General features: G+C 49.7%; 8 protein-coding genes across 8 annotated transcripts; 4 read left to right on the top strand and 4 right to left on the bottom strand.

The window, feature by feature from the left end:
* Window positions 1-53: 53 nt before the first annotated feature.
* On the bottom strand, window positions 54-1,826 carry HO173_001319 (uncharacterized protein; the record flags this gene model as incomplete). The annotated part of the gene is made up of 2 exons (XM_037303259.1): window positions 54-1,270; window positions 1,319-1,826. The coding sequence occupies 2 exons, from the start codon at window positions 1,824-1,826 to the stop codon at window positions 54-56; spliced, it is 1,725 nt and encodes a 574-aa protein (XP_037169906.1).
* Window positions 1,827-1,859: 33 nt separating this feature from the next.
* On the bottom strand, window positions 1,860-3,467 carry HO173_001318 (uncharacterized protein; the record flags this gene model as incomplete). The annotated part of the gene is made up of 5 exons (XM_037303258.1): window positions 1,860-1,899; window positions 2,682-2,776; window positions 2,834-2,992; window positions 3,047-3,078; window positions 3,437-3,467. The coding sequence occupies 5 exons, from the start codon at window positions 3,465-3,467 to the stop codon at window positions 1,860-1,862; spliced, it is 357 nt and encodes a 118-aa protein (XP_037169905.1).
* Window positions 3,468-3,895: 428 nt separating this feature from the next.
* HO173_001317 (uncharacterized protein) lies at window positions 3,896-5,007 on the top strand (the record flags this gene model as incomplete). The annotated part of the gene is made up of 8 exons (XM_037303257.1): window positions 3,896-4,105; window positions 4,160-4,246; window positions 4,299-4,312; window positions 4,368-4,523; window positions 4,580-4,628; window positions 4,682-4,755; window positions 4,806-4,941; window positions 4,993-5,007. 8 exons carry the CDS (start codon window positions 3,896-3,898, stop codon window positions 5,005-5,007), a joined length of 741 nt encoding a protein of 246 aa, XP_037169904.1.
* Window positions 5,008-7,527: 2,520 nt separating this feature from the next.
* HO173_001316 (uncharacterized protein) lies at window positions 7,528-7,764 on the top strand (the record flags this gene model as incomplete). Its single annotated transcript, XM_037303256.1, has 1 exon — window positions 7,528-7,764. The coding sequence occupies one exon, from the start codon at window positions 7,528-7,530 to the stop codon at window positions 7,762-7,764; it is 237 nt and encodes a 78-aa protein (XP_037169903.1).
* A 343-nt stretch (window positions 7,765-8,107) lies between these two features.
* On the bottom strand, window positions 8,108-9,601 carry HO173_001315 (uncharacterized protein; the record flags this gene model as incomplete). Its single annotated transcript, XM_037303255.1, has 1 exon — window positions 8,108-9,601. The coding sequence occupies one exon, from the start codon at window positions 9,599-9,601 to the stop codon at window positions 8,108-8,110; it is 1,494 nt and encodes a 497-aa protein (XP_037169902.1).
* Window positions 9,602-9,849: 248 nt separating this feature from the next.
* On the top strand, window positions 9,850-10,751 carry HO173_001314 (uncharacterized protein; the record flags this gene model as incomplete). The annotated part of the gene is made up of 2 exons (XM_037303254.1): window positions 9,850-10,200; window positions 10,284-10,751. 2 exons carry the CDS (start codon window positions 9,850-9,852, stop codon window positions 10,749-10,751), a joined length of 819 nt encoding a protein of 272 aa, XP_037169901.1.
* Window positions 10,752-12,956: 2,205 nt separating this feature from the next.
* Window positions 12,957-14,134, top strand: HO173_001313 (uncharacterized protein; the record flags this gene model as incomplete). The annotated part of the gene is made up of 2 exons (XM_037303253.1): window positions 12,957-13,454; window positions 13,553-14,134. The coding sequence occupies 2 exons, from the start codon at window positions 12,957-12,959 to the stop codon at window positions 14,132-14,134; spliced, it is 1,080 nt and encodes a 359-aa protein (XP_037169900.1).
* Window positions 14,135-15,100: 966 nt separating this feature from the next.
* Window positions 15,101-17,651, bottom strand: HO173_001312 (uncharacterized protein; the record flags this gene model as incomplete). The annotated part of the gene is made up of 3 exons (XM_037303252.1): window positions 15,101-16,684; window positions 16,736-17,485; window positions 17,535-17,651. The coding sequence occupies 3 exons, from the start codon at window positions 17,649-17,651 to the stop codon at window positions 15,101-15,103; spliced, it is 2,451 nt and encodes an 816-aa protein (XP_037169899.1).
* Window positions 17,652-18,273: the final 622 nt, after the last annotated feature.

Raw genomic sequence — 18,273 nt, 5'->3', positions numbered from 1 at the left:
ACGTGCCCTTATATCCAAAAATCCAACGACCTTGAACCCCCCATCTCCGACCCCTACATCGCTTCAATCTGCCCCACCCCGCCCTCTCGACCAATCGTACTTCTCCTCGATCCAGCTCCATAAAGCACCTCCAGCACCCGTCCCTTCTGGTTCTCCCTCACGCGCCTCAAATGCTCGTACGTCCCTTCCAAGCCCCGAACCTGCTCTTGAACACCAATCGTGCTGCTGTCGCCTCTCCTCACAAGCGGACTGACCAATTTCCTCCTCAAGGTCTCAAGATTGCCTTTCAGCGCCACGAGCTTCCCGTTATGCTCGACAAGTAGGGATTTATTCTGTGTGGTCTTCAGACGGACAGAGGCGAGGAGTTGTCTGTTCTTCTCGTACTTGCGTAGTAGCGTGTGATTGGGACCCACGATGCGAGTCCATAGGGAGCTAAGAAATTCGGTCTCGAGACGCTCTTGGGTGTCGCTTTCGCGGATGACGGTGCGCTGCAGGTTCAGGAATTGGCGGTCTATGTTCTCAAAGAGGGCGAAGAGGGTGGTCGAGTATGTGAGTTCGGCATTGATGCTTTCTTCGAGCACGTTTAAGAACTCGTTGAAGGTGCGGTGCAGCGTTTGGGATGTACGTTGCTCATTCGTGGCGCCGAAGACGGTGGTGAATAGCTTGCCAAACGGGGTGGGAAGGCCAGTGGAGGGATTTTGTAAGACACCGACGTGGGAGAGGAGAGTGTGGATGTTTGTAAAAGCGGAGCTGAGGGAGCCAGATGGGGTGGAAGAGAGGGCTGATAGTTCGCGTTTGGCCCAGTCCATGACGATTAGTATGCCGTCGATGTCGCCGTCTACATTTGCGAAGAATTTGGTTAATTCAATGGCAAGGGTCTTAAGAGACTCGCTGAGGGAGTCGAGCTCGGAGACTATAAGGGGCGCGGATGTCATATTTGCGTAGCGGACCGATTCTCCCAGGTCCCAGACCGCGACGCCAGTCTCTTGCAAGTCGCCGATTTGGCGGACGCCATTTTCCGAGTAGAAGATAAGGGGTTCGAAAGAGCGGGCTAAACCAGCAACTTTGACAAGGTCGGGGACTGGGGGTTGCGTTGGCGTGTGGGTAACAAGGCGAAGCAAGCTGTAGGCAAGGGCTAGCATCAGGAGGGTGGATGAGAGGGAGGTCCATGATTTAGAGACGTGAGTAAGATATGTGCGTATCCATGATAGAGCAGCTTCAATTGGCTCTGTCCGCTGTTGTACTTCTGCGCGTAGAGCAAATCGGAAATCTCAGCATAGTCAGTATTATTCCTAGCACCTTCAGGGGCAGAGCACACAATTGTTTGTATTTTCCGGCGCAGCTACTGCCTCTTCCGTCTCTTCAAATTTCTGAGCAAATTCCTGCCCCTCCTCAGGATATGGGGAGGGGCTTGGCGACCGTTCCTTCACTGGGGACATTGAGCCTCGTGGCAGTGGTATGTTTGCAGGCACTGTAATATCTCCCTCCTCTTCCTGAGCACTCTCATACTGCGGGCTGGTACCTCTCGAGCGCGACGCACTCGCAGAGGCTTTCAAGAGGTTCTTGTCTTGTGGATAGGGTTGATGTCGATACCAGCCTCCAGCAGCATTCTGCTGTCTCCATGCGGGCGGTGACCATGGTTCCTCGGATACAGCTTCTTCTGACTCTGACTCTGACTCTTCAGATTTGAACCCTGAGTGTTGCGACGGTAGACCGAAGACCGGTGATCGATCGTTGTGTTCAAAGTCCTCTAGCGATGCTGATAGTGATGGGTGGTCGTCGTAGATCTCGTGTGGGGATGTCCCCATGCGGTTTGTTGCCATCATGTTTTTTTGTCTCCTCCAGGGAGAAGTGATACATCAAGGTAGGATCGTGAATCTTTTGTTGACGTCTAGCGCACTATTTCAACGTCAGCAGTTGTCTTGTTTCGGTCTCTTAACACAAGCACACAGCCTTCTGATAAAGATCTTGCGTTTCGCCGTTGTTTCTGAAATTCGAGTCAGGTTTTGGATGCAGCGGACATGTTTGCGACGGGGTTGCACATCGGAGGAGGGGCATTGTGAGGGTGGCCTTGGAAGCGGTCTCTGAAATGGCGAGGCTGGGAGCGAATCATTGCCTGTGCTGGGATCCATCCGACACTGATGCAAGGGCTGCCGTAGCCAAGCACGCCAAAATTCTGGTCCTACACCAAATATTCTTACCGCGATGATGGCAATGCTTTCCTCATTGGGGAGACTGAACAGCCGGAGCATACCTGATAGGAGTGCAAGCGAAATGGATCTGCCGCTGCAAGGCAATATGATCCTTCAGTGTCAATGTTAGGAGCATATGCGATTGATATATGAGCAAAGCACAGAAGACTGAATTATTGTATTTACAGCAGCCTTCGCACTACGCCCTGTCTGGAGTAAACATGCGGAATAGCAGCCCGACTTGTAGAAAGAAAAACCGAGGCAGTCAATGCCATGATGTTCTAAGCTCTTTTCCAAACACTCGCCCGCCCTTTCTAGTCAATCTAAGGCGTATACTACACAGTTGAACGAGCATGCATCGAAGGAGTCGCCATGAGAGTGGAGAGAGAGAGTCGGTGGTAGGTAGAGGAATATCTACTTGGTGGCGTTGCGAAGATGGCTGGCAGAAAGTCAGTACACCTACGTAAACGTCTGAATAGGTGTGCATACGTGATCAGGTCATTCCTGTCCTTGGCCTTCTTGAGACCACCGAAAGCCATCTTGGTACCTGGGATGTATTTCTTAGGGTTCTCTAGGTACTCGAACTGGAGACCGCTTGTTAGCGCCACATGTCTCTGTCATCTGGCCACTCTGTATCATACCAGAGTGTCTTCCTTCCACTCAATTGCCTTGTGCTTATTCGCATCCGTATATGAGAAGCCCTCCACCTGACCAGTCTTGCGCCCGAACAAGCCGTGGAGGTTGGGTCCGATTTTGTTGCCCTCCTCCTCCTTCAGGTTGTGACATTGGGCGCATCGTGTCTAGACTTGGTCAGTCAACGTAGTTTTTAGAGTGCAGAGAAATCCAGTCTGTACCTTGAAGAGATTGGCGCCTTTCTTGTCGTCACCTATTGTAGATAACTTTAGTATTGTAATTGCGCCTGTTGCCACTAGCAAACTCCGAAGTAAATCGAAGTGCATCGACAATTCTGGGACTAAGCCTGAGACTCCAGAGCCATCATGGTTGCCTCCGAGGCATTAAGAGGACGGCGCCAGACGGGATAAATGCGGTGAATGTGGCAAAAGCGGCATTCGACCTCGTCATCTTTTGAAATAGTTGTGCAGAGAGAGATCTTTGAAGGCAAACGAAGCAATACGGAGCCATAAAAGCTTCCTTGCAGTGCTCTGTGCAGTCCTGAAAGAAGGGGCGTCTCGAGGTGCGCGACAGCTTGGATGAAGCGGGAAGCAGGAGGTGAAGACACGTACCGTCCGAGAAGCCTTGAGGGCCTTTTGCCATGTTGAATAGAGAAATGGGTCGTCTATCAAATATCTGTAGGTATGTGGTCGTCGCGTGAGATGAAGTTGAAGTGCAAGTTGGCAGGGCGAAAAAGCATTGTAAATGACGAAACAAAAGAAAGCGGAAGGTTTATGCGGCTATCCAATCAAAAGAGATCCAATTCAAGCCCGGTCTTTCCCGACGACCGGATTCCTGTACATTCCGGTCTTCCAAAAACAGCTCACCATTATTCAGTTGGATTACTTCATAATTCAATTGGCTCAAAACCAGACATACTGCTTCGTTCTTTACAAGTGACGAGATTCCAACTCTTGCTACTTCGGTGATTTATGGCAGCGCGGACTCTGTGGCTTGAGCATCAGCCGCTGCAGTCCCGGAGGCATTTCCGTCGACTATACACCTGCAAGTACCTCAGGGTTTGATACCCGATGGCTGCACCAGCTATCTGGATTGTTGTCGGCGCAAGTAGAGGCATCGGACTCGAGTGGGTGCGCCAGCTTCTTGCTAGAGGTGACCACGTCCTGGCTACTGTACGGGATGTGGCAAAAGCTTCCCGGCTTTGGACACTCGCAGGCTCCGCAGCTATGGGCAGATGCCAGCTCTTTGAATGCGACGTAGCTTCGGAGGCCAGCATCAATGTATTCTTCAACCTAGTCTCATGATGTGATTGTAGAACCTGACAGAACCCTCAGAACTTTGCCCGAGAGGTAGCTGCACTGAGAAACATTGATAGGATTGATTATGTGATTCTCAATGCTGGAATCCTTCAATACCCCAATGTAAGTCTCATGTCGCATCTCGGATGATTTCTCTCATGTGTTGATGATTTAGCGAGCTACTGAGCTGTAATATCTCCACCTCTGCCTCTAAGAACGAAGAATGCTTGCTGAGACCGATCAGCTCCTTCGATAACTTCTCGGACCATCTAAGAACGAATGCTGTTGGACCAATCATTACTGCTCAAAGACTTTTGCACACCGGTATCCCTATCGGAAGCATCGCTTTCATGTCTAGTGATTCCGGTTCAGCCACAGACTTTCGTGACTTCGAAGACGGGTACGCAACAGTTGTCACGCAAGACTACTAAGCTATGCTGAAGCATGCTTTTCTAGCTTTGCAGCTTACGCTGCGTCAAAAGCAGCATTGAATCAGATGCTCAGGGTAAACGTTTTGCTTCAGTTTCGTACTTGATGGTCTTCGTTGAACCGAGTTAGCATATGGCGTCGGAGCTGGCACGAAAGAGATACATTACGACTATTCTAGCTATGCATCCGGGCGAGGTTGCAACGTGAGAAGCCCTAACGCCATCTGAATGAAGCTTTTGACTAACCATAAAAGAGATATGGCAAACGTATCTCTGGGATGGGAAGTCGAGGGTATCATTAATGCAGACGAGTCAGTGGCAGGCATGCTTCGGGTTGTCGAACAGAAGACCATCCTGGATACAGGGACATTCTGGACATGGGAAGGGAATGTAAGCTTCCGGTTCTCGTCTCCAAAAGATCATCCAACTGACAGTCGCCAGCGGCATCCATGGTGAAATTTCGGATGGCAAGAACTCGTACAAACGATTGCGATTAGTACCTGCTCAAGGTCAAGCGATGTCATGCACTCTCATGAAGCTACTATTCTGGGGCTCTTTGGCTTTTGCGAGCAGATGGCTTCATGGATAGTCCACGACTGGTGCTCAGCAAACGCTGACCACGTTGCGCTGAGTTCTTGCGTGAAGCACACTTCCTGGAAAGTTTGAGCATATGCGTGATTTGACTCGAAGGGTTGTGTGCTATAGATAACATTATCCCAGGCTTTCAACTACCCAAAAGCATGACTACATATTCATGTATAGGCGAATAGCGGTCAGCGCGGCCAGAGGTGATGCAGTTTCTCCGATCAGGCACCTATCGACTGTAGGCCTTTACTCTGCCTCTTCTTCTCCCGACCTGACATCGTTAGCATCAGAAACAAGCGTACGTTGCTTGAACTGATCATTCTCTTCCGGATAATTGTCAGCGTCTACCCTAATTCCGAAAAGGGTACAACATAGGTCGAAGAATTGTACTTCCACCATGCGGACCTGCTGACACAGTGTAGCCCTAACGCTAGTGGTGTTAATAGACGTGCCCAACAGTGGAGACTAAGGTACTTCCCAATAATTTGGCAGCGGACCGCAACGCTCAAGCCTAAGGTAAGAGCCAAACTAAGCCAGCTCTTCGACCTCAGCCTGGCCCATGACCCGGATCAGCGTGCGCTAGGTATGATAGAAATCATAAGCGCTTTGGAACCTCAATGGTAAAGGCGACTCTTCACAAGTAAAAGGCAAACTCAAGTTAGACAGTGCCCCAGCATTTCGAGATTCGAGCAGCTAGGAACGGTCCGCCTCGGTGACGATATCGTAACGCCGTCTATTGGAACGAGATTCGGGTTGGAGCGTGTATGGGGCCCTCTATTCAAAAAAAATGACACGCTTCTGATGGTGCCTTTCTTGGTCGACTCTACGATGGCGGATCGCAAACCCGATAAGAACCGAGGCTAGATTGCTTCGTCTTGTCTTGTCTGACCTACTCAGACAGAATATTAAGATTCAAACGACGTGAGCTCATGAGTAGACACTAAAAACAATGGACGGTCTAGCTTGGAGCTACGCAGCGCTGTCCTCCTAGGCAAATCCTCTTCATGCTGACATCGCGCGGACGCAGGAGAAGGTCTTTGAACCGGAGCGTGAAGACTCTGTGCAAAGCGTACGGGACTTAGACCGCATCACTGAGCTGAGTCGATTTGCTGAACCTGGCCAGAGCTTGTTGGATAAGTCTGTGGGTTTGTGGAAGACTGGCTATTCCATACCCTGGTGACCCTTGTGTAACAAATGTTGGCGGAGCATCAAACGTCGCTCTTTTCAAAATACAATAACCTTTGAAGAGTGATCTTTAGGGTGAAAAGCAAACCTTAAGGTCTGCTTCAGAAGAACGATCGCGAGACTAGACATTTTGTTGTGGATGTACTAGTTGAGTTGTGGTAGGTCGAACTTCTTGATGTGCGGTGATCAGAGATCGGCAGCACAGTATCGAGATGAATTATAAGTAAGAAAGGTATGAGGACAAGAAAGTCGCGAGGCGGGACCTCCTAAGGGCTTTTATATCATTGCTCATTTTAAGAAAGATATACGGCGATGATAATAGCTAATGAGATGTAAATGTCAATAAGTAGAAGATTTCCGACGTTCTAAGACAATCCTGCAGGAAACAAATCCGATCTGAGGGGAAGTACATGTATCGAAAAGGGGTGAACAGGTACGAGATCCCGTCATACAACATTTCCCTTCCTTCCCCCAACTGGAATACTGTCAATAAATCAAAGTCACTACTCCCAGTCACGTCTACATTCCCATGCTATTAGACCTGCTCAGCTCCATTATTTGTTAGAACGAGAACTCAACCTGCAACAGTCGGCCGATAGGCTTTTTGGTCCATTCCCTGATCATTGGCAATGCTCTGCCTCGGGGATAATTTTGCAGGCTACCTTTGAAAAGACGTGAGTTCATGGAGCAAAGGCGTGAGGCGTCTGCTGGCTGCATCGTCCCGGTGCGAGCTTCATCCTCGAGCGGGCAGCGCTGTGATGACTCGCGAGATAAAACGCCAAAAGTACTTACCCTACACCTTATACCGGACGCGAGGTGATCGGGCACCCCTGGATCCTAGAAACTCTACATAGTCTCCGTCGTCTCATGTAGGAAAAGAACGTAAGTCGGAGTGGCGACCTTGAAGAAAAGGCATCGGACGAAGGCAATCCCAACCGAAAAACATTCATTTTGAGCCCCCGAACCGTCTCCGCAGCCGTAGTGGTGTGGTGGGTGGGGGATCGCTGCCACGCATGATCTCACCCTCACCGTAGGCTGAAGGCTTGTTGGGTGCTGCCCTCAGTAAGGGTAGTGGGGGATCGTCTCGGTGCTGGATAGCAGATAGTCTTCACAGATCCTGCGCTGGTTCGTAGCTGAGATCTTAGCTCACAACATCACCAAGCTTTGATTCGAAGTCGAGCTTTTATTCTTACACTATAGAAGCGAATGACGAAAGTACCGAAGGAGCAGCCCATTGTCTACCAGCTGAGGGCCACCTGGACCCAGATACTGTTTCCGCTGGCTGTCAGGATACTGACAGATGACTACCTGAAAAAGCCTACCCAAAAGCACCCACCAGGTGTGCTTCTGGTCGATTATGAGATGAAAGAAGAGCTGGTCAAACCTTGGATTGCTGCGTGGAATCACATCGAAAGATGGCGTGTATCTGGTTGGGAAGGCTGATCTACACAGTTTTGATCACAAAAGCGCTATTCATGATTTGGGCCTAGTCCGAAAAGGGATCTCATTCAGGAGATGATCATAATCAATTACTTTACCATTTTACTACTAAAAACATTAAATGGTATGGGAAAGAGAGGTCGATAGGGAGTCAAAAACTCAGGGTCCAGGCCAGGGAGGCTCTGGGCACAGAAAGCAACCCTTTTAGTACTAAGATCATCCTTGATATCATGGCTCGGATTGCAAGAAGTCCTGAAGTTTCAGATACCGAATTATACGCTCCATCATTTGGGGATTTTGAGAAGCTTTCCATCGAATGAGGGTAAAGATCGGTGTGCTACCGCAGTTACCATCTATTGCTTGCCTCGTAGCTGTAAGAGCTGTCATTGTAGCCCCCCCATTCTTCTTTCATACTTGCAGCAGGTCGTAATGCTGTCCCTGGCCCCGGCTGCCTCGTGCCAGAGAATTCACAGTCGCCATAGAAATTCAGCATACCGGTGATCCGACCATTTCCATGGAATGCAATGTCACCGTAGCAGTGGTCGCCAAAGCTCATCTCACCTTCGCCGTTCTCTCTACCACGCCACTTGACTGGCAGGGCTTCGTTGGAGGCGCTGTATGGTCTATTCTCGAGGAAGAGGACTCCGGAATATTGACCGAAGTCATAAGCCCCCCAGATTCTGGGGCCGTCAAGTGTCAGAATCAAGGAGAGACTGTCCGGATCGAAGTTGTCACTGAACTGTTCCCGCATGGTGGGACATTCTATGTTGTAAAGACCATTGATAAGACCCAAGCTGCCGACGTTAGATGCCGAGGGGTAGCTGTGAAGATTCTCTGTCTTCACAGCCCGCTGTTTCTCAGTCGTTGTCTCCTTCTTCATCGCTGGTTTCTCTTTGACTGTCAGGGCCTTTTTTGCCATTGACTCTTTCTTCACCGTTGGTTCCTTTTTCGCCATTGACTCTTTCTTCACCGTTGGTTCCTTTTTCGCCATTGACTCTTTCTTCACCGTTGGTTCCTTCTTCGCCATCGACTCTTTTTGCACTGTTGGTTCCTTCTTCGTAGGTGGCTCCTTCTTTGCCGCTGGTTGTTTTTTTACTGTTGGCTCTTTTTGAGCCCCAGTTTTTCCCTGCTTGGCAGTCACCGCTTCCGTCGTGGACGAAGGCTTTTTGGTGATCGGGTCTTTCGCTGCTAACGCGTTTTTGTTCGAGGCTGTTTGAGGGGCCTTTGTCTTGATTATGGCTTCCCTGATCTTGCAGTCTTTCTTGGGAGTTGCTTTTGCTTTCTTGCTCGGAGAATGGAGCTGTTGCTCAGTGGGGTTTGGTGCATGAGTCACAGATGGAGAAGGCATTTCACCAAAATGCATTGTGTCCATGCCATTGAAGTTGACAGTAACGTTCACGTTGGGCGCAGAATCTGGCTGTTTTCGTTTCCTTGGATTTGCCGCATCCTTTCGTTCCCCTCCCGATTGTAATTTGTATTGGGCCTTAGCCTTCTTTTCCGCCGCATTAAACTCTTTCCGCAGAGACTCTTCAAGTCTGCTGATTCCAAAAGGTACCACCAGATTTGAGCTATTGACGGCTTCTAAGAGACGCATCTTAGCTCTGGCTTTGTCCTTCGAAGGTGGTAGCCCGTAATGCATCAATTGTGCCTCGTACCAGTGGCCCACAGGATCTTTGCTCGGCTGCACTGTCGCAGCTTTGGATATCTTCAAATCTGGTCGCAAGATGGCTGTGATCTCAGCAACTGGAGCACGCTTGTGTCGATTGAGGCCTCCAACTTCGACATAAAGATCTCCATTGTACCAGAAACCCTCTTTGGAGACAGGAGCTGCGAACGACATGGCTGCACGAGCCGATTGAATACGATACGTTGACAGGTTCTGGACACCAATCAGATGAGCAAGCTATGATGCATTCCCATAACAGCTCTCCCTTGGCTTTGAGTATTCCCCCGTTGGTTGGATGGAAGACGCTAGGCTAATATTAACTCCGGCCGTCTTGGCATCAACGCCAATCTCGAAACCAGAGAGAGTTCGGCCTCGTAGAAGTAAAGGAACTCGCCCAAGCTTTCCATCCATTAGCAGCGAATATGAATCATACAGTCCCACGCTTCCTCCTCCCTCGAGGGTACATGCTCTCATACCCTCTATTAGCCAGACCCGTCAAACCGCTGCAGGTAGGTCGTTATACCTTGCCTGTCTGTCGAAATGCGTCCGCAAGTACCTCGAAGCCGCGGATCCTTGAGAAGCCGACCAAGTTTAACCCTCCCTCCCATGGGAAACGACTGAAGCAACAGATTCCACGCCATTATGGGCCGCAACTCACAGGAGAGCAGAGAAACGAACAACAGACGAAGAAATACCCCAACATGATGCCTGCCCCAGGCACGTTCATGCATTGGTTCCTTACAAGTCGGGGCATCCACACATTTATCTCCCTGGTAAGAAGCTAGCTGACAATTATCTTTATTACCAAAGGCTCCAGTCTCGTTCTCAATACGCAATACTAAGACTACCTTGCCAGGGCATCCTCGTTCTCCTCGCCTCCATCACCGCCTTCGAAAACTGGCGCCTGGCTACCGCCTTCCGCGAACAGCTACCTACAGCTGGGGACTTCCTCTCTCAACCGCTAACCGCGTTCTGGCAAGCGGTCGAAGTATTCAAATTGGAGACTGCGAAAACGAGCGCCGAGACTGCCGAGAAAAGAAGGAGGAGTGTGGAGGACGTGCAGAAGAGGAATGCCTATCGCATAGCGCATGGCTTGCAGGATGAGAATAGCCAGGGGATGGGTGGGTGGACGGCGAGGAGTGACGTGGAGACTCTAGGACCGGGGGCGAAAGCTGATGGTGCCGTTGGGAGACCGGTAGGTGTAGAGCCGGGGCAAGAGGTGGACCCCGAGGGAGTCGGGAAGGGTGGTGATGGGAGAGAGGGCCCTATTAATGATCGGGAGGGTAGGAAGAAGCACGTTAAGAAGTGGTTGGGGATTTGGTAGGAATCCGGCTATATGAGACTCCATCCTCGAGTCTTGCGTATCTGTGGATTCCCTAGTGGCTGCTTCTTGGTCTTGGACCGGACAGGACAGATCTGCCAGTGATGGCGTTTCATGTTCTGGTGTTCTACCCCACAACCAACTCTCAGTCCTATGGGATCAACTTCGAGCATCGGCTCAAGGCACCTTCGGGCTTAGTGCAGATTCGACCAGACTTGCTTATCATAGCGGCACAGGCTGGGTTATTGGACTTCCTATGCTTATTACCGCTGAACTAAGCACGGCGAATACAAGTATTAAAGGAAACGCGGCTCCGAGTTAGGATGGCTATGAATTCTCGCGCGTCCAGATCCGAGAACACATCTTTGACTTACGACACGTGGGAAAGGTGGTTTACTTTCTTCGATCAAAAGATTGAATGGAGGCCCTTGGGGTCTGGCCGTTTAAGAATTGCGGAGACGGCAAGCTTGGTCGTGGAAAGGATCGCATTCGTAGTTGGTACGGTTCCCAAAAGATTGTTGAGCATCCAGCAGAAAAGTGGAAACCAATTCTCTGCTGCTGTTCCTTTACAAGAACAGAGAAAAGTCGCGCTTCAATAGGGCACCCTTAAATGAACCCGTATAGTACTCGAACGAGGCCAGCTGAGACTGCCTTTCTCCTCTACATCTTGCGGGATGCAAACACTTCCTTCCCATTTGCAGTTAGCGGAACTTAAATTCTTCTCTTCCACACACCCCGCCCGCGATTAAATACAAGTAGGCGCATAATAATATAACTTAACAACTAAAATGTATGCTAAGTGCAGTATAATACTTAAATATAAAAATACATATTTTTGTGTTTGCATACCTTCAATTTTTACCGAGCCATATCAGCTACCGACCGAAGACGGCCAAAAAACCACGACCAAATAACAATAACCAAATACTATATCACACGAGTAGCGATAAAATAACGACAGTCCGAATAATATCTATTCAGGAAGCCAAGCGCAATCACGAGAGCGCTTACATCGGCCTCGAATTAATTCACCGTCTATTCGGAGCTCTATAAACATACCTCGCCAAAAATCCTAGAGAACCCCGGAATTTAGAATACGAGGTCGATTATCATCTTTATAGATAATAGGCACGATCGTAACGCCTATAGCCCTAAAGCCGATCGGCTAATATATAATAACAAAATCATCCGCTCCCAATATCCCGAACGCTAAGCGAAATTCATTAAATCCCAACTCATTAAGGGTCCGAAAGAGAAGGCTAACAGAATAATTAAAGAACATAGAATAGCAGAACGAGGTCAAGGCCAAAGTAACCACATCATCGAACTAATCCCGCTTATCACGTTAAATACACTATATCGCAAACCACAATAAAAAAAAAAAAACTAAGCATAGGAGCAAGACCCAAACAAATCAACAGGAAGTTCGCCAAATAAAGTAACAATCTATAAAATAAAAAGTCATATCGCCAAAGCTTCAACTAAAATACGTCCAACATAACCAATGCCCACGACATAATCAAAATATAAAATTATATATCTATACCTAAAGACATAAAATATACCAAATAAATAATAACAAAAATATTAATATTTTCAGAATCTAAAGATAATCCTATCAACCGTTTTATAATAAAAACATACTACAGTAACGCTATAAATAATAAAAATAGTAATAAAACAAGATAGACAATATCACAACGTTAAACAACGCAATGATATCTAATTAATATTAATACCACACGAACCACCCCATTATAACACTTAAACCACATATACACCCAGGATAAGAGCTACTTAAGTCACTTTAGACTATTAAAAAAAAAATCAGATTTAAGCGATCAATAGATAAATTCTTATAGAGCGGGCCAAGAGGGTACATCCTTCAGCACCCCAAGGATATGCGTTGCAAGCCCCCGAGCACAAAATATATTTAAATAGATATAAATTAATACACATCAACAAGTACCAGATTCTCGGGTTAAGAGAAATCTCCTGAAGGCGCCCACAGAAACCCTCAAGCCTAGCGATATAGGCGTTAGCACAAAGTAGCCAGAAAAATAAACGGGTTAGCACCCGGGGCAAGACTCTCAGTGGGGCATACCTTCGGCTGGACCCCGATGCTGGTCTCACCCCATCAAAATAACTACACTACTACTACTACTCCACACACCCCGCAAACAAACCCCACCAACCCGACCTCCAACCATGGCACCTCCACCCACACTCCTCTCCCCCTCCGAGCTCTCCTACCTGCACACCTCCCTCTCCCTCCACCCGCCAATCCGCCCCGACGCCCGCTCCCCCACCTCTTTCCGCCCCCTGGTTGCCGAAACAGATCTCCTACCTGCTGCAAACGGGAGCGCGAGGCTATGTTTCGCAGACGGCACGGAGGCGATTGCCGGGGTGAAGGCTGAAGTAGAGAAAGTTCAAGGACTGGGGAATGAACGCTGGTATGACAATATGGATGCAGAGATGGGAGGGATAGAAGAGAGTGAGAGAGATGGAGAACGAGAGGGGGAAAGAGGAAAAGGCGTGGGAGAAGACAAGTGGATCGAGGTTACGGTGGATATGCCCGGCCAGCGCGATGACGACGCCATGGTAGTGTTCCTGGCGCAGATGATACATGAAGGGCTAGTCGCAGATGGAGGGCTGAGAAACAGACTGGTTATCAACGCACGGTGGCATTGGCGGCTTTATATCGACGTCCGTACTCCCTCTTGCCTTCCTCCTCTACAACCCTTCCAGCTCCATCTATCATCCTCCAACACCGACAGTATCTAACCTTTCTGCTCTATATTCAGATCCTCCTCCTCTCCCCACCCCACACCTACCCCCTCCCCCTCCTCTCCCTAACAACGCACCTCGCCCTCCTTTCCACCCGCTTACCAGCGCCTATATCCAACCACGACGAAGACCCGCTGTTCAACGACGATTGGGACGCCTCGTCACCACTCTACCCTTCCTCCGACACCTACCCCGACGCCAAAACCCCGCCACAGAGCTCCCCCGCACGCCCACCGATCACACTCCTCGTCATCTCCGTAGGCGACAACGTCTTCTTCGACGCCTCCCGCGAAGAACTAGCAGTCGCGGACGCCGTGCTCGCCGTCACCGTCGGCGCCCCTTCGTCCCTGTCCACGGGTCTCAATCTGTTAGCAGTGAGGACGATCGATCCGCCGTCACGACTCTGCGCTTCGGCGGCAGAGGTGGGACAAGCCGGGGCGGGGATCGATGCAGAGGGGGGAAAAGAGGGTGTGTGGAAGGCTAGCAAAGGGGGAATGAAGAGGAGCGTGCTGGCGAGGATGGTGCAGATGTGCGTGGAGGGTGGAGGGGTGGGGGAGGAGGTTTTGGGCGGGTTGGGGGAATTCAGTTGGAAAGGGTGAACATGTGATGGGGATTGATATTTGATGGAAAACGATTGTCTGAAATCGGGACAGCAAAGAGAACGACCCGACCAAGCCATACCAAGCTTGCCGCGGCCGAGAAAGGCATGTTCGCATGGAACTGGATCGCTTGCGGGAGCTGACAGCGTGGGGGTGGCTGTTGAGCCGGCTTCATCGGCCAAGACGATCAGGAGGGAGAAGGACAGGACGCTTGGATCTGGCTGAAGGAGGACGATTTGGTCTACATGTGACTCAGAGCAAGGGAGAGCACATTCCAATAGAACTCAGCAGCTGATTTTGATTATCTAGACTTGTAGAGTATGAACGATACCCTTGAAATCATCGATGCATGTATGGTGTGACTTTAGTGATTGGAAAGATGGCTTTTCTGATCGACTGTTCTATTCACAAGCTCGTAGGCTCGCTCAACAGCCACGTGTCTCCTTCCCAGCATCTACTTGCCTCTTCGTTTTCATTCCCACTTCTCTCCCTCCCTCCCTTCTGCTTATAATTAGGAAAAAACATGCATATGGTACAGTCTCCTTCCACTTTTCCAGTCGATAGCTTAGGAAAGAGCAAAGATAATCTAGCTAGATGACAACGACCGACGTTATAAAGGAAATATCTGAGCAAAGAGCGACCTTAGATACACAGATAGTAGCACTGATATTATGTCGGTACGTTGTAAGCTGGCAAACAAAACTCGCGAAGCTGGCCTCATAGTCTATGGAGGCCGCTTTGGGGGTATGTGGCGAAGAAAAGCAAGTAAGATTGATTGATTTGATTAGGTACCGTGGATGGTGGATGGGCCTGGTTGGCCAGCAACCAGCTTGATGTGGTGGCGGTCTATGAACAGAGATATGGCGTGAGCGATGGTGCAGGGGTATACATCTCGCGTCGTAGTATTGTTGTTGTCGTACAATGGACAATTGATGTCTGTCGATAGAGTTAAGGACGGTGGTGGATCTATTGGTAGATAGACCCAGCAGCGAAGATACTAGCAGCCGCTGAGGCAGCCCACTCGTTTTCTTCGTATGGTGGTGTTGGCCATCTTGGAGTAGGATGGACGTCCTCCTTCGGCCGAGTTTTGATGATTTTGAGAGGTTCGACTGGTTCCGTCATGGCATTCGCATCGAAAAGAACGCCGTTCCTTTTAGCTGATGGCGAAGGAGTAGGGTATGGATTCAGAGACGCCATGTTGTTGGCCGTGTCCCGCAACGGCTGTCGAGGAGTGTCTACCTGTGTTAATTTCTTTAGATAGTCCCGTTCTTCAGCTTTGCTACGACCATCTATTCCCTTGGCAGCGTTCTGAGCACTATTTAGAGCCTCGTGGAGCAACTCGTCTTCCTCGTCGGGTGTGTCGTACATATGGCTCGGATGGGTCGAGCGGTGGAGAGCTCGTCGCGTTCGACTCGATATGGGCCCACCAGCACCTGTGAAGCTCGAAGAGTCCAAAGCTGGGGAGCTTACACTTTTTGACAGAGATGGGTGACGATTTATTGAATTCTCAGCGTTGGAGAGGCCGTGCTGCTGTTTGTGCGAAGATGGGACTTCGGGTGATGGCGAGAGCGGCTCGGCGAGTGGACGAGTTGATTGTAGAGCTTCGTCAACGTCGTTGAAGCTCTTCTCCAAGATCGTGTCCATGTTAGAATCAACAATCATGGAGTTTCGATTACTTTGCCAGGGACTACAGCCTGCATTGGCTTCAACGTCATCCATGCTTGAAGGCACTGGCATTTGAGGCTTTCCCGATAACCTCCGTGCTCTTTTGCGCAGATGGGAGAAAAAGCCTTCCTTTTGCTCACTATTAGGAGACATTGGTGGTGCCCTTTGCCCATTCAAGGCACGCTCAGCCTCTTGGCGATGAAGGTCAGCATAGTGATTTCCGTTTGACTGGACTGACAATTGACGGCCGATCTTTTTCGACGGTTTCGGATCAGAAGACGGGACCGTCGTGGTAGCATGGCCTGTGGGTTTATACACTGGATTATTGTGTGACTGCGCAGTCACAGTATCCGAGAAGGGAGATATAGGCCGAATGGATGGGAGGATCGGCATCGGCGCAGCATTCGAAGGATTCGTGCCGTTGGTCCAAGTGGCTCGCTTGTGGGCAAACGGACGGTATCTGATGGTCGATGTAGACTCTGCAGCTGGGGGAACATTGTCGGCTGTCTTGGCATGGTATATTGGCGACCTGTTGGGTGATGTTACTTGAGTCTGAGAAGAGGGCACCTGTATGGGTAAGGCCGGTGAATGATCACGAATGAGTGACTTTCTGAACCAGGAGGGCCTGGAAGATTGTGCGGCACCTTCGCTGGAATCCCTCTGAGACTTGCCGTCTATGCTTGAATGCTTCCTCCCGAGAAGCCGGGAGCCCGAGGACTTTGGCCGCAGAGGATCAACCGCGTCATTGAAATACTCATGCTTCATAGCTTCCGCTGACGTAGGCCGGTTCTTGGGATCCCACATCAGGCACCAAGTAACAAAATTGCTCAAAGCAACTGGCCACTGTGGTGCCCTCAGGATTGTCTCCATAGAATGAGGAGCCATCTGCAAAGATCGTCAAGCTCTGCTATATGGGAATCCAGCCAAAAGTCATACCTTTGGGAAAGAGAAGCCTAGCTTCTGGGCCAGTCGAGTGCCATCTCTCCAGTCTCCACCGCCGACCTTCTTGCCTGACTTATCATACCAGTTGCCAGGCGAACCCATAATCTCGCATACCCTCCATACTTGATCAACTTCATTGCCACCAGGGAACAATGGCTTAAGGTTGGCAATCTCAACAGCCATAGCGCCAATGGCCCAGATGTCGACCGGTGCCGAATACTCACCAGCACGGAGGAGGACCTCGGGAGCGCGGTACCACCTTGTCGAGACATAAGTTGTGTAGGGGTGTTGTGAATGCGTTTCTCGAGCCAGGCCAAAGTCTGCTATCTTGATCGTGTACAAGGGTGGTGTACTTGGAGGCGTGACTATTGAAGAATATCTCCGGAAGGTAGTGTTGCTGTCTTGGGGCGACGATGTCGAAACAAGAATGTTCTCTGGTTTTATGTCGCGATGAAAGAAGTTGTGATTATGAATATGGTCTAGACCGGACAGGATTTGGAAAAGAATGCTTTTGACGCTGCTGCTATCCAAGCATTTGTGCTCACGTGCTTTCATTAGTTGGTACAGGTTTCCATCCATGTGCTCCATGCAGATGTGTAGCTTCTTCGACATTGGATCTAAGAAGATTTCGAGAGCTGGGACGAGATGAATGTGGACGGGTAATGAGCGCAGGAAGATGACCTCTCGAAGTTCCAGACATGGGCCGAAAGAGTCAAAGGTCTTCTTCATCGTCTTAATAGCGACCTGGTGAATTGTGAGTCTCTGTGATCGCCATGAAACAAGTGACGCTTACCATAGTGCCTCGTCGAGCAATATGAGCACCAGCCGTTCGGACACGAGCCAAAGCGACACTGCCAAAGCTACCATCGCCAATCTCCTTGAGAAGTTCAAACTTGTCCTCTAGGCACATGGCTGATAGAGAATCGTTGGCCGCCAATCGAGAGTGTGAATCATGTGTGACTGCCATCGCAACAGCTCCGAAGGTGAATTGGAGATCAAGATGTCGTTCTTCGCTCGGATTCTTGCCTGGTCTTGAATCCTCCAGACAACCGCCAACTAAAAATGCTGGAGAAATCTGGTCTCAAAGCCCTTGACGCATCAAAAACCGATGGGTGTCCGAGGCAACTCCTTGCTTGCAATCGTATTCCCCGTGAACCCAGCCTCTTTTAAGAACAAAAAAGTAGACTGTCAACTTTTGCTTTATATAGACCGGGATCTGGGTGCTTGGTGTCGCATTGATGTCGATAGGCACGTGTGAAGGAAGGTCGGTGGGTATTGATGCTGCGAGTCGAGACAATAGAAAAGCCGATTTTCCAATGGCAGCGCAACAATAGTCCGATGCTTTCCACTCCCAATCAAGCTTGCCCAGCTTGAGCGACCATGAAAGCTTTTTATCGCGTCGTAGCTGGAGATAGAGCTCTGACGAGAAGCTTGGAATTGAGGCACGTTGCTACCGATGACCTAAATCTTGAGGAATGTTGGCTAGCCCCCTGTGCCATCAATGACGTCCGCGTTTTTCTGTGCCGTTGAAG

The sequence above is a fragment of the Letharia columbiana genome, assembly GCF_014066305.1.
Source record: "Letharia columbiana isolate WasteWater2 chromosome Unknown Sc0000002_s0, whole genome shotgun sequence".
NCBI lineage: Eukaryota > Fungi > Ascomycota > Lecanoromycetes > Lecanorales > Parmeliaceae > Letharia > Letharia columbiana.
The sequence above is the reverse complement of the archived record's forward strand: the minus strand, read 5'-3'. Positions and strand labels throughout refer to the sequence as shown.